At 46.3% G+C, this 23478-nt stretch overlaps 1 protein-coding gene across 1 annotated transcript in view; it reads left to right on the forward strand.

Annotated features, from left to right (window-relative positions):
* Ngef (neuronal guanine nucleotide exchange factor) overlaps positions 1–23478 on the forward strand; it is a 92751-nt gene that overhangs the window by 13955 nt on the left and 55318 nt on the right. The window contains exons 2-3 of the mRNA XM_040753086.1: positions 11477–11811; positions 16650–16764. Coding sequence (XP_040609020.1) covers positions 11550–11811; positions 16650–16764 — 377 coding nt within the window. The 5' untranslated portion in view covers positions 11477–11549. The remainder of the gene's footprint in view (positions 1–11476; positions 11812–16649; positions 16765–23478) is intronic.

The raw sequence follows: 23478 nt of genomic DNA on the forward strand, positions 1-23478 counted from the left end.
TACCCCAGAATAACCTTGAACTCTTGATCCTCCTGCCTCTACCTCCTAGTGCTGCAATTGCAGAGGCGTAACCCCACCTTTAACTCTTCTTTTGAGGAAAATCTTGGCCCTGTTACGGGTTCTGTCCCCTTCTCTTCCCGTGATCTGTTCAGATAGGCAGCTCTCTGTACACACAGGCAAGCCTCCTCTGTATACTTATTTAGGAGATCCATCCCAGGATACTCAACACCAAACACCAGTCAGACTCTCTACCCCAGGGCAGATGAATGTCCGTCCTGCACTCCTCAAAAACTGTCCGTGGAGCAGTCTTTTGCAAGCTTGTGTTAATCCTAGAATTTGTTCCTCCTTGACAGTGCAGTAACAGGAGGCTCTAAGAGCATGCTGCAGTGAGCTTATGCAAGGAGAGGCCAGGCAGAGGTGAGGGGTGGCAGCTTCCCTGACCCCACCCGCACCCTCAATGCCAGTCCACTCACAGAGCCTCGTACCACCAGATTCTTTCTCCAAAATACTCTGTGCTTTGAAGAAACTCTCTCACATTTTCGCTCCTTCAGAACTTATTTGGGAGGATAGTTTGAGGATTTAAGTGGATTTCTTTTTTACAACTGTTAATCAGTGTTCTAAACTTTTATTGGTATTTTTTTAATATAAGTGACAACCTTATTGAGGTTCCATGCAATTCACCCATCTAGAATGGACATTCCATGGCTGTTGTATAACACTCACCTACTTTTTGTTTCTACGGGGTCTCCCGTCATGAGTATCTTTGTGAACAGTTTCCTGCACCTGGCAAACTGTGTCCAAGGATCACTCATGATATAGAGTGTGTCAAAAGAACTTTTCAAGACTGTAATATTCTACTATATAGGCGTACCACTCTTTATAGTCAGTTGATAGACAGTTGGGGTGTTTCTACTTTCACAGCAATAATGCATACTGCCATAAACATTTGCATACGATTTGCATAGATATGGCTTTTTTTGAGGAACTCCAGTTTTTCCTTAATGGCTGTATGGATTTACTCTCACCAACCATGAGTAAAGGTTCATTTTCTTCATGCCCTCACACATTTGTTTCTTTTTAATGACTGTGTTACCTGAGGTGCAGTGGTATCTGGCTGTAGTTTTGATTTGCACTTTGCTGGCGATTAGTGGCTTTGAACCCTTTTTCATACATCTGTTGGCCATTTGTATGTTCTCTTCTGAGAAATGTCTACTTAGGTCCTTTGCCCACTGCTTCAGGATTTTATTGCTATGAAGAAACACCAGGACCACAGCAACTCTTACAAGGGAAAACATTCAACTGGGGCTGGCTAACAGTTCAGAGGTTTAGTCCATTATTGTCATAGTGGGAAGCATGGTGTCATACAGGCAGACTTGGTGCTGAGAGGTAGTTGAGAGTTCTACATCCAGATTAGCAGGCAGCAGGAAGAGAGAGACGCTGGACCTATGTAGAGCATTTGAACCTCGACGTTCACCCCCATGGGGAACAAGGCCACACCTCCTCCAACAAGACCGTATCTCTCAATAGTGCTACTTCTTCTGAGCCTAAGGTGGCCATTTTCATTCAAACTGTCACATTCACTTTAAAAAGTTGGGCTATTTGCCCTTCTGTTGAAAGTGACTTGAGTCCCTTTTATGCTTAGGATAGTAGCCCTGTGTCAGTGCAGAGCTATGATGGTTTGAATGACTTCCATAGGGCTAGATATTTGAATGTCAGGTTCCTAGTAGGTTTAAGAAGCATTAAGAGATGTGGCCTTGGGCTGGAGAGATGGCTCAGAGGTTAAGAGCACTGACTGCTCTTCCAGGAGTCCTGAGTTCGATTCCCAGCAACCACATGGTGGCTCACAACCATCTACAATTCAATTTGGTGCCCTCTTCTGGCATGTAGTAAGAACAGTGTATATGTGGCCTTGGAGGAGGTGAATTATTAGTGTGGGCTTTGAAGTTTCAAAAGCTCACACCAGGCCCATTCTCCTGCCCCCCACCTGCCTCCTGCAACACGCAGATCAGATGTGAGCTCTCAGCTGCTGCTCCAGCAACATGCCTGCCTGCCTGCCATCATGCTTCCCATCGTGATGATGGCGTTGTAGCCCTCTGAAACTGTAAGCAAGCCCTCAGTTAATGAACTAACAGGAGTTAGGAGAGGGGAGTGGGATTCTCGGGACTGTACTCAATGTATCACACATGCGTGTGTGGGGTGTCTTTTTGTAACACAGTACCAAGTGTGATGAATACATACAATGAAATGTTTTCAGAGATGACCTCACAACAGTTGAGCGTACAGTGACTGGAAGAGGCTGAGGTGGTTAAGGGATATGGACACACTGGTTAGAGAAACATTACTCAATAACAGGGACTGCATACTGTAATTTGGAAAGATGTACAAAATATGTTGCTATGTGCTCTCCCCCTAAAATTACAGCAGTGTAAGAGAACGCGTCTTACTTGGGTGGATATGCTTTAACAATGCTTATTCTTCAAGCTATCGTTGCTGTGCATGACTTTTCTGTTTCAACTCTGTTGCTGTGACAAGTGCCCCAACCAAACGCAATTTAGGGAAGAAGGGGTTTATTTGGCTTGCAATTCCAGACTGCAGTCCATAATTTCCAAGAAGTCAAGACAGGAATTCAAGCAGTTAGTCACAATACATCCATAGCAAAGAAAGAATAGATGCATGGATTCTTGATTGCTTGATTTCGGTTAGCTTCTTTCTCTCTTATATTATTCAAAATATAGGGAATGGTATCGCCCACTGTGAGCTGTGTCTTCCTTCATCAATGGTCAATCAAGATAACCTACCCCATAGATATGGCCTCAGACTAACCCAATGCAGACAATCCCCCACTGTGACTTTCCTCAGGTTATTCCAGGTTGTGGCATCTGCCGATTAAAACACAAAAGATGATAAGGGTGTAGCTCAGTGGCAGAGCACCACCATCACTACCAAAAAAAAGTTATTCTATGTTGCAGTTGCTGCTACTGTAATTGAAACATTTTCTTCTAAATTCTTTTGCTGAGACACAGCAAAAACATCCCACTGGCTTAGCCTGGGTCTGATGCCTCCCTTGATAGGTCCTCAAGGCTAGGGTTTATCTGTGCCTCCTCCCAGGTCCACTGAAGACTGTTTCCCTGTCACGTGCACACTTCCGGTGCTTTCTGTGGCTTGGGAAGCCCGTTTTCTGTCCCAGTGACCACTTGAGCTAACCAGGCTCTAGGGAGCTTCAGAGAGCTATGCAGTTTTATGCAGTGACTTCTCTAAAAGCCAAACACAAGATGAGGTGACTTGTTTCCTTCAAGGGCACACTAGGCCAGGGTCTGTTTGAGCCCCTTATACAAAGCTTTCTAGCAGGTCCCCGATTCAGAAATCCCACAAGCCGCACTCAGCTGCAATGTTATGTATGTCTACAACCCTAGGGAGCACAGGTGTTGTAACAAAAAGGACAACATACCACATCCTAGGATCCTTGAACCCTGTGACCACCCAGTTGGAAACCTTCCTTTGTTCGAAACCTCTGGGCTTTCTCCAAATTCCTTTTGAGCCATCTGCTTCTTTCTGGCATATCGTACCCCTAAAAGACCAAGACCAATCTGTGTCCTTCTTCCTCATTTCTTCTTCATTTTATTTATTTATTGGAAGTAGGGTAGTTTGTTTGTTTGTTTGTTGTTTGTTGGAAGCAGGGTAAGTAGTCCAGGCTGGCCTTCAACTCTCCTGCCTTAGCCACCCAAGTGTTATGATGACAGGCATGTACCCCAATGTCTGACTGACTTTTTATTTTGTTGTATAAACCACAGCCATAACTTTTTTCATATATTTAATTTACCAACAAAGATTGAACATATCCAAGATCCACTATGTGATGATTTAATGCATGTATATATTGCATAGTGACTACCATCATCAAATCAGTTAATCCATCCATCACCACCCATGCCTTGCTCTAGACTTCCAGCTGTTGCCCATCTTATGATTGAGCCTGTGCCCTCTGGCAGTATCTCCCCTTCTCCCACACCCAGGTCCTGGCAAGCAACCACCTCTCTACCCCTGCTTCTAAGAGTTAGACTTTGTTTGTTTACTTATTTGTTTTTCGAGACAGGGTTTCTCTGTAGCTTTGAAGCCTGTCCTAGAACTTGCTCTGTAGACCAGGCTGGTCTGGAACTCACAGAGATCCGCCTGTCTCTGCCTCCCAAGTGCTGGGATTAAAGGTTCGTACCACCACTTCCAGGCAGATTTTTTTTTCTTTTTTAGCTTCTACACGTAGCTGAGATACATTTGTCTTTCTGTGTGTGCAGTTTATTTCATCTTGCACAATGTCCTTGAGGTTCTACTGTGTTGCTGCAGAGAGTAAGGTTGTCTCTTCCCCGTGGTATACTATCCCATTCTGTAGATGGACCACCAGCAGACACTAAACCCTAATCAACCTGCTCTCTGTATAAGTTGATTCAAGAATCTGTCACAGTAAAGGAAAACTGAGCGGCATAGTTCTAGTCCTAGCTGTCTAACCTGGTGACCCTGACAAGTCCATGACTGTCCAGCAAACAGGGTGTGGCTGGAGGATCCTGGGGGCTTTCCAGATCCTTCTAACGGACTCCATTTCTAATTTCATTTCCTCCTGGCCTGCTTTTTCCTTTAGCCCTTTCTGCTCTCACAACTGTGTGTAAATACTCAACCCCCCAAATCGCAAAACCAGAATTTCCTAATCTCAAACTCGGTGCCCTTCAGTTCTCTGAAGAGCTGGTTCCTAAAGATCAGCATCTGCAGCCTCATCTCTCTGTGAACATAACATTTCAAGTTTGTTTTTCAAAAAGTTTTACAGTCCACAGTTGGCCTGCCTTGCCTCTGCCTGCCAAGCCTGTAGGTTTCCTCATGCGAATCCTTTCTCCGGTTTCTTCTCCTCCATTCCCACACTGGCCCTTGGACCCCTGAGTCCCAGCGCCACTCCAGCCCACTCTTCAGCTGACAGGAGTAATCTTGTTTGTTCCCGCTCTCTGACTTTGTTACTTCTATCCCACATCATTCCAATGTCTCTGTTCTTTCTTTCGGATAGAGATGCATTCAGTCTTTCTGCACCAACTCATCAGGAAAGAGGTGCTGTGCACACATCACTTCTCTTGCATGTTGATGTCCCCTCTGCTGCTGCTCCCCACTCCCTGTGCTGTAGCCAGGCAGTAGAGACGAGTGCTACCAGAGTCTAGGGGCCAGGATGTGACTTGGTTCTTAAACCTCAATGTGTTTTAGTCTTCTCACCAAAAAGAGACGTTGCTTGGGTTAGAAACTAGGATTCGGGCTGCAGTATTGTTGGGGAATAGAGTGCTTGCCTAGCTGGCAGGGGCCCTGGGTTGTTCCATCCATTGTACCACAAAAACCAAAGCTGGAAGAAACTGATTGCCAAAAGAGTGTCAGTGAGCTGTTGGAGTAATTCCTACTGAACCTTCCAGGTTGCACTCTGGTTAAGGCCAGCTCTGGACTAGACCTTGTCGCAATGGACCATGTTCAATTCCAACTTCTGCCTAATGTGTCCTCCCCTTCCCCCCTCCCCCACTCCTATCCCCCTGCTGAACAGCCTCTGGGAAAATCAGTGTCCATTGGCTGCCCTCCTTCTGGAGCCATCAAGACAACAAGCAGAGCTTGGAAAGTCTTTCATGTATGATCCTAGCTTGTCTCCCTGGCTTCCTTCCTCAGGTGTCTCCTCCCCAAACCAGCAACCCCACCTCACATACCTGAGAGTCTCAGCTCCCTTCAAGCATCAGGGAGCACCTTCTGCATTGGGCATGGTCTTGGTTCTGAAAGACCCGCCCCCTGTGCCCATCCCGTGTCCCCGTCCCCCTCACCCCTTCCCGCTCCCTGGCAGCTCTGGGCATTTTCCCTCCTACCTCCGGATCCGCACTGATCCCACATGCCCACATGACTACAGGTAGTTTCCCCTCAGACAGAGCTGACTGACGTCCAGGCCTTGCTCTGACCCCCATCCCCAGTTTTTTTGTCTCCTTCCCTTCCGCACTGCTAGTACCCCAGTTTCTAAACTCCAGCTTTTAACTTTCTCTGATTATTTCCCTTTGGGTATTTACCCCCTCTTGTCTTTTGCTCCCTGAGATCTATCGGCAACTTCCTGAGCGGGGCTCAACTCTGACTTTTTCTCTGCACACTAGGACTCTGTGTGCAGCACAAAGGACACAGGGCCACTACCCAGAACTCTTCCCAGTAGCTCTTTCCTGGAAGGGACTTTCAGCCGTGTTGGAAATGTCATTTGCTTTTTCTTCTACTGTCCCAAAACGTCCTGTCAAGTCCCACACACCTTTGGCTCCTCACCCACAAAGCCTTTGTTGTTGATAGCTCCAGATAAGCCTGCCTTTTACCTGGGGGACATTTCCCTTCTTGCCTCAATCACTCATTCTTGAAGGCCACATGTGCCTCTTCATGACCAACATACTGTCCTGGGTCCCCTCTATGAGGAGACTAGTAAGGCTCACTGAACAGGTACACACACACACACACACACACACACACACACACACACATTCCAGGTCTTCCTTGGATGGTTTATGGGCACAGTGAATGACCGACTTCAGGAGATGTCCCCAACCTGGGGTCTTCCTCTGAGCTGTAGTTTCCTGTGACCTGCTCTTTACTGTAACTTTCCTTTGTAGTCACTTGATCCCACCAGTGGCCTCTGTGAGCCTTGGAAGCCGGGCCTCCTTGTGTTTGGCCTATCTAACACCCAAAGTGGTCTACTGCAGAGTGGGTACCTAAGTACCTTGTGTGACTCTGCCAAAGACCCTCAGCTCTAGGGAGGACTCGTCCCCAAAGCAACAATAAGGCCAGCACACGCTTCCCGAAGCCTGACTGTGTCTCCTGCCTCCTCCTGCTTGCCCAGCTCTCCATGTCTCAGGATCGCCAACCTGAGATGTTCCCCAGACCCAGGGAGAGAAAGGCCAATAACATGTACAGCTCACTCATTTGGCTTCTCTCCTTCATCTTATTTCCTGCAAAGGCTGGACTTCTGTCCTCTAGGAACTTGCTGGAGGTTGGCAGGATGGACGTGCCTAGAGAACCTTCCATAGATGCAGTCTTGGCCCCCCAGGACCTCTTATGGCAGAATCTGGCTTTAAGCAAGATTCCAAGTGGTTTCTGCACATGCGGGTCTGGAGGGATCTGGGTCAGGAGCCTCTGCTACTCACTGGACCTCCTCATCTCAGAAGCTGGGCCTGCAGCCTGCTCCCTGCTCCTCCTATAACCTCCCCTCCAAGTGTGCTTCTCTCCAAGGCCACTGACTCACCAAGGAGGTCCCTGGCCTTCAGCCCAGCTCTGAGAGCCTTACCAGTCATTTTTGGCTAATGCCCTCAAGCACCACGACACATAAATGATGGCCACTCCTGCCTCTGACTCAACCAGGCTGTGTACGGGCCACATTCTCCACAGTTGTGAGTCAGACACATGGAGTGTGGGCTTGGGCATGCCACTAGTGATCTGGGGCTGTGGTTTCCTGGCTACAAGGTGAGGTTAATGACTGTGGAGCTAACAAGGGTCTCTGTGCCCCCCAAAAAGGTAGGGCCTGGGAATATATTTTCTCAAGGTTCACAGCTCCCTCTCTCCTAGAGAAATTGGTAGGGATGGCTTATGATCTACCACCCACCTTTCAGTCCCCCAACCCCTCATCCCAGTTCTTGTTATTACACAAGCACCCACTGTGGCCTTTTCAGCTTCCCTCGATCACAGAACTTTAGCCAGAAGAAGCTGTAAAGGATAACACCCACACCCACACTCCCCTCCACCCACACCCACCCACCCCACCCCATGCCCACAGCCACTGTGTCCTAGACAAGAAGCTGAAGCCTGACTTACTTGCCCAATGCTAAGGCAGTGGGAGGTGGAGATTTGAACCCAGGTCCTGAACCCAAGGCTCAGAGCCCTTGACAGTAAGTCCTAAAGGCTTCCATATATCCATAGCAGCATACAGTAAATCCTGATGACCAGCACTGGCCAGACAATGGTGGACAGATTTGAAAATAGAGATCAACCGACTAAAGGCGTCAGGTGCCACCTAGCTCTACCTCCATGGCCATCAAGAGCAGACAACCAGGAGGGAACCCTCACTGACCATGGTATCCAGGGGGCTCCTTGAGACAATGGAACTGTATTTTGATGGGGCACCCCATGAACTGTGCACACTGGTCAACTCATAAAATACGGTCTAAAACAGTCTACTCTATGTAAATCTGGTTTCCATTTGTAAAAATGTAAGCTTAAATTGATGTAAGTCACTTTTCTGTCTTTGACAAAATGCCTGTCAAGAAGCAACTTAAGGAGGGAAGGGAAGTCATGGCAGCAGATGTGAGTGTGAAGCAGCTGGCTGGTCACAATGTATCCACCGACCGGAAGCAGAGAGCAACAGATGCCCATGCTCTGTCCATAACCCCAGCCCACATGGTGCTGCCCATATTTAGGGTGCGTCTAACAACCTTAATTAATCCCTCACAGATATGCCCAGAGGTTTGTCTCTTCTGTGGTTCTAGGATCTGTCAGGTTGACAGCTAAGGTCAGTCACCACAGCAATGTGACTGTATTGCCATGGTTGATGATAATCGCTAGGGTTTGGGTCAGTGTGTCCCAGGTCCCCAGACTACGGCAGACCCATTTTGAGATGAGGCCTGGGGAAAGGAAGTCTTTGAGGACATGCCTTTGAAGGGAATGTTGGGGGTCCCTGCCTTTCCAGTCTTTTCCCCTCCAGCTGCCATGAGGTGACCAGTCCCCGCCCCCCCCCACCACCACCAAGTGCTCTCACCACAATGTACTGTTTCAGTACAGGCCAACAGCAACAGAGCCAATCAGGTCAGAGCAGAAAGATGGTAGCTAGGCAGTCGGTCAGAGCCTGCTGCAGACTCTCCTCAATCTGACACCCTGAAACCAGCATGCTGTAGCCCCCAAACTGGCCCCACCCACATCTCCGAGGGGCCTCGCCATCCTGTTACTCTGGCCACCACCTTGAGAGCTCAGGCGGCTCCTCCGCCATTGAGTCACCATGCTGGATTCCTAACATTCCCTTTCCCAGACCCTGGTCCAGGTATCTATTCACTTGCCACACCTGTATGAAACCTGCCACACCCTGCCACACCTCAGCATGGTCTTTGTGTCCCTAGACTCGGGAACCTGATGTCTCTTAGATCATTCTCTTCAAGGGTCTGCAAAATTCAGAGTGACCTCCACCCTGAGTCCCCTATACCACACTTGGTCCCTCCCCAGGGACCCCGCCTTCTTGTCTCAGAACCAGTATTGAGCTGAGCACATAGTCTCAGAGGAGGAGCTGGTGTGAGGTAAGAGGCAGAGGAAAAAGAGAGATGTCAGGAGAGGTGGGTAGCACTGGATCCTCACATCTCAAAGCTCTCTGCTTCTTCTAGTGAGCAGGAATTGTGCCCCCGTGTGTCTGCTCCACCAGGGGAAAGCTTTGAACTGCCAAGTCCCTGCCTTATATTTAGCTATGGTTTTCATTCCAGTCCCCCCTTTCTGCCCCCAGAGGGACAGAGACCCCGTTGTTCCAGATTCAGTGATTCCTCTTTCCCTGTCCCTGCAGCCTGAGACAGGGCAGGGACACTGCTTGTCTGGCGGGACAGATACCTTGTTTGTTCACTTGAGTTCTTGTCTTTGGCTCAGGGACACTAGCTTTTACCGCAGTCACCACCCCTGTTGACTCAGGCTGACCTTGCTGTTATGGGAATCATCCATGGTACTGCTGGGGTTGGGGCTTCTCAACACATTTGTTTGTAAGTGTCATCCCTTCTGGGAACTCTTACAAGGTATGCGACATTAGCGATCCAACCTCGATATGACCTCAATAACCTTCTTTGGACACGCCTGAGGTAGAGCATTACACTTTTCTGAACAGGGACCTCACAGATCTATGGTATTTTCGTGGATCAAGAAATGGCAAGTTCTAGGACAGCCAGAGCTATGCAAAAACCTCTATCTCAAAAAACAAAATGAAACAATTTATTTTTGTTTTGGTTTTTTGAGATAGGATCTGTCTGTGCAGCTCTGGCTGTCCTGGAACTTGCTTGTGGACCAGACTGGCCTTGAACTCAATTTAGGGAGATTCATCTATCTCTGCTTCCTGAGTGCTGGGACTAAAGGCATTTGCCATTACCTACTAGCTTTTGTTGTTGTTTTAAACCTAGTGGTGCACACCTTTAAACCCAGCACTTGGGAGGTACAGGCAGGCAGATCTCTGTGAGTTCAAGGCCAGCCTGGTCTGCATAACAAGTTCCAGGACAGCCACAGCTACCACATAGTGAGACCCTGTCTTGAAAACAAAACAAACAATTAAACAAACAGTAATCAGGGAGTAAGTGGCAGCTCCCAGACCCCAAGAGCTCAGGCAGCATTCCAATGCCTGGTCTTACTATTCTGAGGTAGGCCCTGTTCTCAGTGAGAACCTGCCTCCTAAGCCTTTCGTGCAGCATGCATCTGCTTGGCTCTGTGTAAGCAAGACTGTGGAATGCAAGCAGACCTGCAGGGTTGGGAAAAAGGTGCTGTCCCTCTGTTTGTGCCATAGGGGGTGATTCTGGCCTGTGGGCTTCAGGCCTCAAATCCTGCCTTGGACAAAGCCACTCTCCATTTCTAGGAAGTTCCTAGCTCATCTGCTACCCTGAGGATAAGGTGTACAGCTGGGCTGGAGAGGTGGAAGCATAAGCAAATGTGTGTGTGTGTGTGGGCCTGCGAACAATTCCCACTGTTTTATAGAAGGTGCAAAACTGCTTAAGTGTTTGGAGTCTCTGACCCACAAAGAGAGCAATGGCAGCTCCAACCCATGACCCAGAAAACAGTTCCTATATCACAGCTTCTATACATGACTTTTGCACCCATAAAGTCTCTGTCACATTGTCCCACCAGTGTCAACCACTCAGGTTCCTTACCACTTCAGATCCCCATTCTGGAAGGAGGTCCATGTTGGATTTGTCCCAGACAACCCTATGTGACTCCAGTCCACGGGACAAAGCTTCTTATACAAAGAGACCACTAGCCCTGCTGGACGTGGCCACCAGATGATGGTGAGCATTGTCCTCATGGAGTTCAAGTTTGCTCAGGCATAAATGGACCCCTGTGAGACATGGCGATGCCAGCCCCCCTTCCCCCTTGGCCTACTGGCCACCCTTCCTTTCCCACAGCTGTCCTAGACGTCCCTCACTATTTGGTGCTCTTTGTCTAGAGTTATTCAGGAAATATTTACTTGCAAGTTAGTTACTCTAAGCATTTTCCTTAAAGTGTTGCCTATGAATAGGACAAACAAGTTTCAATTACACAATGATACACGCCTGCCTCCAAATGAGCGGTTTGCGCTGAGATTCTTGTTGGCAAAGATGCAATTGGTGGGGTGTGCAGATTATCCCAAATCTCATCAAACCTGAATGGAAAAGGATTCTACGCTCTGAATGGACCACTTAGCCCAATGACTCTGACTGACAATTGTTCTCTGTCTATTCTAAAGTGCTGAAAACTGATGAAGTCAGGGGGGTCACTGACCCCAGCAGCCCTGCTGAGAAACCATTAGATCTGTTGCCATGGAGACCAAAGACTCTGAAGGCTGGGGAAAACCTCAGAGGAAATCAGCGAGCAGCTCATGGAAAAGCAGTCATTGTCCCGCTAAGATGAGGCCTGAGTTACTCCCAGAGAACAGAGAGGCACCCGAGCCTGAGGAGGAGACTCAAGATGAAGAGCCCCACTGCCTCATCCCAATCCAGAGGAATTCCATCTTCAACCGTGCCATGAGACACAAGCACAAGGCCAGAGGCGTGTCAGAGCAGAGTGTCCGTCACCAAGCAGGTCAGTACCAGGGACACCTGTCACGTGAGCTACTGATGATCAGTCTCATTAAATGAAATGGGTCCAGCAAGGTGGGACACCCGAGACCATTCTCCCATGAAGAACTCACCTTCCCATGGTATGACAACATGTCCTCTTCAGAGAAAGTGTCACCTCAGGTCATACAACACGACAGGCTCCTCCTGAAGACACACAGTCAAGTCATATAGGTGGTCTAGTAGGGAGACAGCACTGTCTGTATCCTGGGTCATTTGGGAACACAAACGTCCTTACTGGTGACATTCTAATCCATCTTATGTTGTTCCTGTGAGTGCTGGGCTTCTGTTGTCATGAATGGAAGTGAGATTAAAACCTTGGGGTGTATTTGTAGTGTGTCCCCTGACTATTGCATTGGTTCTGGTCACATTTCATCTGCTCAAAATATGTATTTGTTGAGCAGAATAAAGCCCAGAAACTTTTGTCAGTAGGGCGTGGCACAGCTGTGAACACCTTTCTGTGTGGCTGCCCACAGGACTGTGACAGGACAGTCCTGGGATTGCAGAATGTGGGATGGCTTCCCAAAGTCTGGGCATGGAGGCTATCCTCAGAAAGTGTGCCATCCCCAGCATCTTAGAGGTACAACTCAGCATCAGGACCACCCAAAAATATTCATTAAACCCTGTATTGCGGTGGTTCTCAACCTTCCTAATGCTGTGACCCATTAACACAGTTTCTCATGTTGTGATGACCCCCAGCCATAAAACTGTTTTTGTGGCTACTTCATAGCTATAATTTTGTTACTGATATGAATAATGATGTAAATATTTGTGTTTTTGATGATCTTAGGCAATCCTGTGAAGGGTCATTCAACCCCCAAAGGGGTCATGATCCATAGTTTTGAGAACTACTGCTGTTACTTTGCAGTCTAAAGCCAAACTGCCCCCAATACAGAGAGACACACAGTCATTCCTCTCGATTGTGGGGCTGGTTGGGGGCCTCTCCTCACTAAGCCAGTGTACCTGGTCTCCACAGGCCGCTGGTGGCTTATGGAGCTGAGAGATGTGGACAGCCTGGCCCAGCTCTTATGTGAACTCAGCTCTTATATGGCTTCAGCCCTTGGGATCTCTGCTAGGAGGCTCCACGGGCATCTCTTCCTCCCACAGTGTAGACATTAGTTTTCACACAGCAGAGGATCCTGGAGAGCCAGGGCAGAAGTGTTCAAACCCTGGAGGGCTAGACTCAGCTTCATGTAGTTATCACAGCACACAGGGCCCACCCCGGATAAAACAGAGATGGGGGAACTCTACGGTTTGAGGCTAGGAGTATTTGTGTCTACAATCTACCTCAGACACTGAGAGAACCTTGTGTCCAGATGGAATGAATATAGGGATGCAACGCCCAAAATACCACAGTCGCAGAAGCTGGTGTTTAGGGCTGTGTATTACTATTGACTTCTCTCTGTGTTTGAACACGTCCCCTAACCAAAAGCAAAGAATGAGCTTTCATACACACAGTTGGAACTTCTGTCCCCCTTGAGGATCCCACAACACCATGGCGACTTCATTTTTCTGCTAGCTGTGTGTCAAGGTGGTAGAGCCATGTCTGGTGGAGTCAGGAAAGGATGCATGAAGGAGAAGGCATCTCAGATGAGTCTTAAAAGATGAACAAGGACTTTGCCAGAGAGAAGGTAGACTAGGCGGTGACCACGCTTAGTATTCCTACCCTATCCCCTTACAGCTCAAAAACCAAAGAATAAGAGAACAAAAACAAAAAACCCAAACAAACAGAAAAACTGAGGCCAAGAGAGATGGAGTCATTTACCCCAAATCACACAGCTAACATGTGGTACAGCTTGAACCACAGTCTAGACCCTTCTAGTGAGTTCAAATCCTGTGCAGATAAAGGAGAGTTGTGCAGCCCAGGGACTGGGGAGATGGTTCCATCAGTAACGTGTTTGCCATGGAAGCATGAAGACCCGAGTTAGATCCCTAGAACCCAGGTAAAAACACTGGCATAGTGGCATGTGTTTGCAATCCCCGCACTAGGGAGATAGAGACAGGAGTATCCCCAGGGTAGCAGGCTCCAGGCCAATGAGAGACCCCGTCTCAAACAAACAAACAAACAAACAAACAAGGCATTGGGGTGGAAAGATTGCTCAGCAGGTAAGAGTACTGTTTGCTCTTCCAGAGGACCCGGGTTTTGTCCTAGTGCCCACTTGGCCACCTCACAGTCATCTGTAACTCCAGTAACAGGGGATCTGTCACCCTCTTCTGGTCTGTTATGTGGGCACTTGCATACACATGGTGTATAGATACAAATGCAGACAAAAACTCTTGTTCACATAATATAAAAATATACACATATGTACACGTGCATGCACACACACAAGATCTGTGCAGCCCAAATGAAAATGTAATAAATACCTATCACACATGTCATTTTAAATCTTCCAGTGGCCATATTAAAAATTACTAAGAGGGGCTGGAGAAATAGCTCCGTGGTTAAGAGCACTTGCTGCTCTTGCAGAGGGTCCAGGGTTCAGTTCCCTACACCCACATGATGGCTCACAACCATAACTCCAGATCCAGGGGAATGCCCTTTTCTGACGTTTGTGGACACTAGGCATACATACATACATACATACATACATACATACATACATACATACATGTAGGTCAAACATACACATAAAATAAGTAAATCTAAAAGATTTTTTAATAACAAAGAAATGAATAAGGTTTATTGTACTGGCATATCTTATTAAATACAATAATACGCTGGGTGGTAGTGGTACACACCTTTAGTCCCAGCACTTGAGAGGCAGAGGCAGGTGAATCTCTTGAGTCTGAGGTCAGCCTGGTATATAGAGCAAGTACCAGGACAGCCAGGGCTATCCAGAGAAACCCTGTCTCAAAAAAAGTCCAATGATATTTCCAAAATATTATCCCTATATCCTATTGTTAATAATCATATAAAAATTATCAGTGACCCAGGCACAATGTATATAAATGTACATATATATGCATATAAATTACATATGTAAATGCACACATGTGCATATAAATGTATATATAGAGAGACAGATGTAATCCCACACGTGTATGATCCCAGTACTAGGCAGGAGGACTGAGAGCTTGACACTAGCCTGGCTACATAATGAGACCTACCTTAAAAAAATTATCAGTGAGCTATGTCCTTTGTGTATGCTGTCTTTGAAACTTGTTGAGTGTTTTATAGCATAGCCCTTTGTGTTAACTTGCCAAATCCTCACTGGAAATAAATACTTGATCTGGATTTAGATCTCATAAAATGTACAATCAAAAAAGTAAATTTACATACCCAAATTGTTCCAAATATTCTGAGTTTTCCCATCATCAAATCACCGCTCTGTTTTCACATTTGGGTTTAAATTAAGCTGAATGAAATGGAAAATGCATTTCTATGGCCCCAGGCATCATATCTTAAGCTTGCAAGAGCCTCTTGTGGACAGTGACTGCCCATTGGCTAGAGCAGGAGTGTAGGGTGTAGAAAAATACACATAACTGCAAGATCTGGGGCCACGGGGGTCCTTCTGTGGTGGGAGGGAAGGTGGGTATATTCATTAGCTTTCCATTTTTACAACAAAATACTCAAGATAAACCAACTGGAAGGAAGAAGAGTGCATTCCGGCTCATGGCTGCAAGAGGGTTAAGTCAGGGTTTTCAGGCTCTACTGCTTTGGCCAGAGATGAGGAGGCAGGGTATCTAAATGGTGACAAGTATGCTGGAGGGGTCAGGAAGAAACCGGGGGGGGTGTCTAAGGAAAGATAAGCTTTCTAGGAGAAAGCCCAACCACCAGCTTCTTTCCCAGGCCCCACCTCTCCCGTGTCCACCAGCTCCCAATAGCGCCACCAGCTGGAGACAACGCTTTTAACATGTGATCCTCTGGGGACATTTCATCCAGAACAGGGCTGTGTCCTAGACAAGGGTGGGGAGGGAAACAACCGGATAAGAAGAGAGCCTGTAGCTTCCCTGAGTCAAACCTGAGGACACAAATGGAAACTAAAGCAGAGTCACCCCCTTCCCTGTCACCTACAACGGTGCCACTGGTGCTCAGCCCACAGATAAGTCGGTTAACATGATTTCTCCCTCCTCTCTGGAGTTAACGGTCCAGTGCTGTCTGAGATTCCTCGACCCACGGTCCAGCAGGAACCCCAGCTCTGCTTCACGGAGAGGATGGTGGTGGCACTAGGAGCAAGCAACATGCTCTTGGCCATCAGGCTTCTCTGACCTGTGCCCTAAGGACAGAAGACACCAGGCACTCTGGGTTCACCACGAGCAGATTGGAGCTCGAAGGCACAGGGCTTTCCCCCATTTCGTCTGCTGACAACGTGCCCCTTGTGAGCCCTGGAACAGTGACAGTATCACTTGCCCACTGGGGTGATGGGATATTCTAGAACTGGTGTGATTACCCATTGATTAGGACTCTGGAGATCCTGACAAGCTACAAGTGTTTGTCTAGGAGAGGCCAGCTCACAATGGAAGCTTTGTGGTCCACTAAACCTCAGCCAGGCTTGCCTGTGAGCTTGCTGCTGTGTTTCCAATACCCCCTCCCCCACCTATCTCTTTCTCCCACCCCTCTGCCCATGCGTGCATACATATATGAAGTTGCTGGCATCATAGTTATAACCTCCAGGGCAATGGCATCCCAGGCCATCAAGTACCATACTAGGCATAGCAAATATCTCTTTGGGAGTGGGAGGAGGAGCCTCCTTCACTCTACCTTCTCCTTGGGGTGACAGTCACTACTGTCACTCATAGATTTGCCTGAAAGGGGAGAGATGCATATTTTCTAACTTGTTCATCTTTTAAATGCCACAGATTCAGCAGAAAATGGGAAATCTGTAAATGAGCCCTTGGCCTTGAATCTGCCCCAGGGCAGAATGCCTCCCTGGAGAACAGCAGCACAGAGGATCTTAGGAGCCCAGGAAGCCAGGTGAGCCATGCAAGCCTAGAAGGTTCTGGGATTGAAGGGCGTGGCAGGGTCCCACACCACCAGGTCTTCTCAGAGCTGCAGGGAGTCTTTTGTCGTTGTTGTTATGTTATTTTGTTTTGATTTGAGACAGGGTCTCATATAGCCCAGAGTCTCAAAAAATCACTATACAGCCAGAGACAATTACACACCCACACACACACACACACACACCCACACGCACGCACGCACACACGCACACGCACACACGCACACGCACACACGCACACACGCACACACGCACACGCACACACGCACACACACCCACACGCACACACGCACACACGCACACACGCACACACGCACGCACGCACACGCGCACACGCACACACGCACACACGCACACACGCACACACGCACACACGCACACACGCACAAGCACTCCCGTGTAAGCAATCTTCAGAAGTCAGTTCTCTCCTTCCACTGTGTGCCCAGGGATTGAGCTCAGTTGTCTCGCTTGCAAGGCAAGCACTTTTACCTGCTGAACCATGACTTGAACTCCTGATCTTCCTGCTGCTATCTCCCTAGTGCTGGGATTACAGATATGCACCAGCCCACCAGGTTCATGTGGTACTGGGAATCAAACTCAGGGCTCCTACATAATAGACTATCACTTTATCACTTGAATACACTCACAACTGCTTGCTTTAATTTCTCTTACAATGACTTGATTGCTTCTGTGTGTGCTTTTTAATTCACAGCTTCCTTTTGTAAAAACTATCTATTCTATCACAAAATAGGAATTTGGATATATTATATATACTGAGGAATAGAAAAGAAATATTATGGTGCCACCACCCTAGAGAGGTTTTAATAAATTGCGCCTGTGTTTGGTCTCTTTCCTGTGCATTTTATGTATACTTCCCCCATAAAACAGATCTTACTATTCATTCTATTTGCTGTCTACTCATTTATCACAAACACCTGTATTTTAAATAGTTTTCTACACATATGCAGACCAGCCAGTCATACAGTGTGCTGTAGTGTGATGGGATTTCCATATATTCATTGCGTTCTTATTTGTAGGGTATTTGGGTATTGTACCAGTTAGAACTGAATTTAGCTACTTGTGTTAGTTAGGGTTACTATGGCTTGATAAAATATCATGGTCAAAAGCAATTTGAAAGCAGCTTGGGGAGAATAGGATTTATTTGGCTTACACTTCCAGATTGCTGCTTGTCATCAACAGAAGTCAAGTCAAGAAGTCAAACAGGGCAAGAACCTGGAGGCAGGAGCTGATGCAGAGGCCATGGAGGGGTGCTGCTTACTGGCTTGTTCAGCCTGCTTTCTTATAGAACCCAGGACCACCAACCTGGGTGCAACACTATGCACAATGACCTGGGCCCTCCCCCATAAGACACTAACTAAAGAAATGTCCTACAGACTTGCCTGCAGCCAGATTTTATAGAGCTATTTTTCTCTTTTTCTTTTCTTTTTTTCAATTTTATTTTATGTTCATTGGTATTTTGCCTGTGTGTATGTCTGTGTGAGAGTGTCAGAAGCCCTGGAAATGTACTTACAGACAGATGTGAGTTGCCAACTGGATACTGGGAATTGAACCTTGGTCCTCTGGAAGAGCAGCCAGTGCTCTTAACCACTAAGCCATCTCTCCAGCCCTGGAGGTATTTTTCTTTATTGAGGTTCCCCACCTCTCAAATGACTTTAGTCAACTTGACATAAAACTATTTAGCACAGTCCTTGTTCCTCACAGTGGGTGTCTAATTGACTTCTGGGTAAAAGAAGCCTGAAGATGTTGACTGAAGTTCCTTCATGCCTTCAGGGATCTAGGCTCTTTCTAGTAGCTGTGCTGTCTTCTGTTAGGATGACTGCCAGAGCTCCAGCCATCACAGCTACAATTCAGGAGGGAGAAGGGAAGGGGTGAATGGTTTCTGTCAGCTCTTTGCCCGTCTTTTAAGAGGCTTCCTTGAAGGCCATCCCACCGACACTGCTTACATCTCGTTGAATAAAACCACTTTGCATGACACCCCGTCAGGTGTCAAGGACATTGGGAAAGGCATCTTTTCATGTCTGGTCTGTTTCTGTCCGTCTGTTCCCTGGTTTTCACTCTAATGCATTGTGGTTTCTCAATGGTGAACCTGATGGCCATGAGGTTGAGTGGTCTCATTGGCTCTCCACCTCCTTTCAGGCGGTGCCCATTCAGGCCATTTGCCCATTGCTTGCTTATTTTTATGTTTGTAGTTCTTTATATGCCAAGTAAAAAACCACGGCCAAGCCAGACATGATGATCATGCTTGTAATCCTAGTAATCAGGACTTAGAGGCAGGAGAATGACAGTGGATTCAAGGCCACCTTGACCTACATAGTGAGTTCCAAGGCAATCTGAGCTAAGAGTGAGACCTGGCCCAAAAAATCCAAAACAAAAGAAAAGACTCTTGTCCCAAGACGCACATTGCAAACATTTCTACCCGTGTATCATGATTTTCCTGTCTTAATGAGTGTACATTTTAAATTTTGATGGCATTAACTTACCAATAGTCTTTTCTCATTGCTCATCATTGTTTTTGCTATCTAACATCTCTATCTTCTGCATCTCTATCTTGTGGTCCATATGGCTATCTGGCTGCTTTAGCACCATTTATATAAACTGCCTTTGGCTCCTGTCAATGAATGACATTGGTGCCTTGTCACTTATTCAGTTTTACTTTTTATCTTTTGTGTTTCATTTTTGTTTGAGACTGGGGTCTCACTATATAACCCATGCTGGCCTTGAATTTACTGCATAGTCTAGACTGACCTTAAACTCATGGTGCTCCTGCTTCAGCCCTCTAAGAGCTGGGATTACAAGTACGAGCCACTATGGCTGGCTCGTTGATGCTTTTAAAGAAGTCACCATGCTGTGTGCACACAGGTGGGTTTGTTTCTAGATTTTTCATTGATCTCTTGACTATCCTTATACCATTACCACACTGTCTTAAATTCTGTAGCTTTATGCTTAAAATCTAGTAGTGTGAGCCCTCCTACATCATTCTTTTTAAAGACAGGCCTATTTTAGATTTTGTGTTCCCATATACATTTTAGAATCAGGATGTCAATTTCTACTCTCAAAAATATGTCTGTTAGGATTTGCAGCTGAAATTGTATTATACAGATAAATTTGGGGATCCTTGACTCCTTAAATTATTCAGCCCATGAATATATCCCAACTTACTTAGTTATGAATATATCCCCTCTATTTAGATGTTTTAAAAACTAAGTCAGTGTTGATACATATTTTTAATCCTTATGTGTGTTGTTCATATATGCATGTACGTTCTTGAGTATATGTGTGTTCGTGTGTGTGACTGTAGGTATGTGCACTGCAGTGTTCCTGTGGAGGTCAGAGGACAAGCTGGAGTGTCAGTCCTTGCCTTTTACCTTGTTTGAGGATCTCTTGTTCACCACTATGTAAATTGGGCTAGCTAGCCTGCTCACTGTTTTGTAGTGATGGCTTATGGTGATGGCTTATGGTGATGGCTTACAATGATGGCTTGCATGGATTCTTCTGTCTCTGTCTCCCTCCTCTCCGTGGAGGCACTGGGATTGCAGATGTATAACACTGTATCTGGTTTTACATGGATTCTGGGTATCAGAACTCAAGTCCTCAAGATTGAGTGGAAAGTGCCTTACTCACTGAGCCATCTCTCCAGCCTGGCTTTATATGTATTTTAATTAAATTTGTCCCTAGATCTTTCTTTGCTTTTTATCTTATTTTATATGCTAGTTTTTGTATGTCTATTTTTAACTTATTTATTGATGAACGAAACATATCTGTAGTGCATAAAACTACAATTAGCTTGACTAATGGGGAGATGTAACTAATTTTTGTAAGTTTATTTAGTATTCTATGATCTTGACAGATTTGCTTATTTGCTCTGTTTGTATATCACTTTGGATTTTCTAAGCATAGACTCTTACCCACTGTGAATACAGTCTTGTTTCTTTTCAACCTTCAGGGCTCTTGTTTTTCCTGCCATACAATACTGGCAAGGAAGTCTTTGACGGCAAAGTTGAATTGAAGTAGCCACTGTAGCTAAACATCCACGTTTCGTTCCCTGGCACAGGCTGCTTCAGTTGCAAAAATCAGAAACCTATTCAAACTCGCTTAAGTGATTAATCATAGAAAAGTCCTGGAATCCCAAAGAATCTAAGTCTAAGAAACGAAGCCAGTCTTCACGAGAGCTGAAGCAACAGCAGCAGGAACCAGAAATACTTGATCAGTTTCTTTGGGGCCCTTCCTCCCTGCTTCTCCTGTGAACTGCTATGTTCTCTTGATTCTTCTTTCAGCCCAGCTTCTTCTCTGTTTGCCCATAACCAAAATGACAACCGTTTCCAACATGACCTTTCACCATGCTCTCCACAGTCAATGAGAACTTCCTTTTCATTTCTTGGAGAAAAAAGACCTGTGAAGGGAAAGAATTGGGTTGACTTTTGGGTCACATATCCACCTCTATGCTGATTAGCTAAAGGAACAGGGGGCAAGGTTAATGGGCCATCCCCACTTCATCAGTGGGACCTATGTTTGTAAGACCCAAAGTGAGCGGCTAGAGAGATGTCTCCATGGTAAAGAGATGGTTGGGTTTCAAGAAGCTACAAACTGTCTGCAACTCCAGTACCAGTGTAGAGTTGATGCCCTATTCTTATATCCCCAGGTACCTACACACATGATATATATTCACACACAGGCAAAAATAATCCTTTAAGAAAGAAAAAAAGGCCAGGAGAATGAGGCAACCCTCAGGGTATATAGTGTCATCAATTAGGCTCTGGGTCTCACACAGGGTATATAGTGTCATCAATTAGGCTCTGGGGCTCACACACAAGAGAACACCAATGGCAATGTGCACAAGGAAAAAAGCCAGGTCTGGAGGTATGAACAGGAGGGGCTCCAGGCTGCAGATTCGAGGACTGGGATCTTCAGAATGGCTGCAAGAACCACAGGCCTCTCATTTCTGAGAAGCTTGGGTGGTGTTGATATGGGATATGCATCACATCTTCACAGTCAGTCCCTATCCTCAGGTTCTAGAACTGTCTTCTGCTCACCTGAGCATGTTTTCCCAGCATTCTTCCATGCACCATCAAACAGTGGGAGTTACAATGACACTGGGTGAAGTGACAGGGAGAAACACAGTCATGGTAAAACACTGCACTTTCCAGAGGGACACTGGAAGGGCGATTCTATTTGTTGAGCTAATTATGACAAACCATAATTAGAATCTGTATTGTGTGACTTTTCCAGAAGAGTGTATGTCTATTCGCCTGAGAAACAGAGGGCATAGGCTGACCAAAGAAATGGTTCTGCCAAGTGCAGCGTGGTGATCCATGATTTACTGGGGTTTTGTACAGGAGCATGGGTGAGGGGTTGCTTGCAAGAACACAGGAGCATCAGACAAGAGCATCACAGCATATCCTGTCCCAGGATGGGACACAACTCATAAAATTGCATCACTGGAGTCCCTCATGCAAGCTGCTACACCACCAAAGAGTCTCACCCTTCCTGCCCGCTCCCAGCAATAGTTTATTGCTTATGTAACTTAACTAGGTAGAGAGGTTAGCAAGTACTATGACTACCATCCACTGATCCATCTCAAACATGACCACTGCCATGAATTCTCCAGTGCCACCAAAGATTCAAGTGTGGCACTGTGAGTGTGAATTTCTAAAGCTGGGCAGAGACCAGGTTCCATAGTCCAAACTATGTTTCCATGGAAACACACAAATGGCACAAACAGTTTCTCTGGGGGCAGCCTGTTCATCCTTGCTTGTTTGGGTTGTTGCTACAAGAGAGTCTTATAGTAAGAAAGTTCCTTAAAATAAAATACAACAAAAGTGTAAATGTAAACAAGCCCCAAGAGACGTAAGAAGTAGTATTAACCAATTGCAATGTAGAAACTCTTTAAAAATTTCTTTTTCTCAGCCAGCACACTGTGGACCCAGCATTGGAGGTAGGGAGAGAATTTGGAATGGGGGTGGATGAGTTTCTCAAGAGTTAGAAGATGAAATTTTGAATGCAGATCTGATATTTTGTGACGTTAAGAAATGATTGTATATTTCCTTGGACATTCTCATGACATGACAGTTATTTTTCAGCCATATGTAAGTCTTTGCATCTTTTGGAGAGACATTCTGGAATATTTTGGATGTGACAAGATGATGTCCAACATTTGCTCCAAAATAATTCAGGAGGAGGGAGTGGGAGGAAGTGGAGATAAAACACAGGCCCTGAGCTGAGGACTGTTGGGGCGTGGGGAGCACGTTTTGGGAGTTCCTCATACTTTTCTGTTTATCTGAGTGCATTTGAAATTTTCCATAATAAAAAGGTTTTTTAAATTAGGTTCATTTTTAAAAAGATTTTTTAAAATGTCATTTACTTGTTTATTGGTCATGCTGGGCTAGAACTCAGGGCCTGGTGCATGCTCAAGACACTGGGCTACATGCTACATCCTACAGCTTATTTTTACAAAACAAAACCAACTTAAAAAGGAAAAGCAAAAGGCATGATCCCAGATCCTGGATCCTTGAGGCCATATCTGATTTTTTTCCAGGAGCTTGGAAGAGCCATCAGCTCTTACTGTTCACCATGGTCACCCAGAGGGCATTGACTATATAGACTTGAAGGTAGGCCAAAGTAGGTTTTGTCCCCACCTGAGTGGGACTCATATGAGTCTTGCACATGATTTC

The sequence above is a fragment of the Mesocricetus auratus genome, unplaced genomic scaffold (genome assembly GCF_017639785.1).
Source record: "Mesocricetus auratus isolate SY011 unplaced genomic scaffold, BCM_Maur_2.0 Super-Scaffold_100010, whole genome shotgun sequence".
In the NCBI taxonomy this organism is placed as follows: domain Eukaryota; kingdom Metazoa; phylum Chordata; class Mammalia; order Rodentia; family Cricetidae; genus Mesocricetus; species Mesocricetus auratus.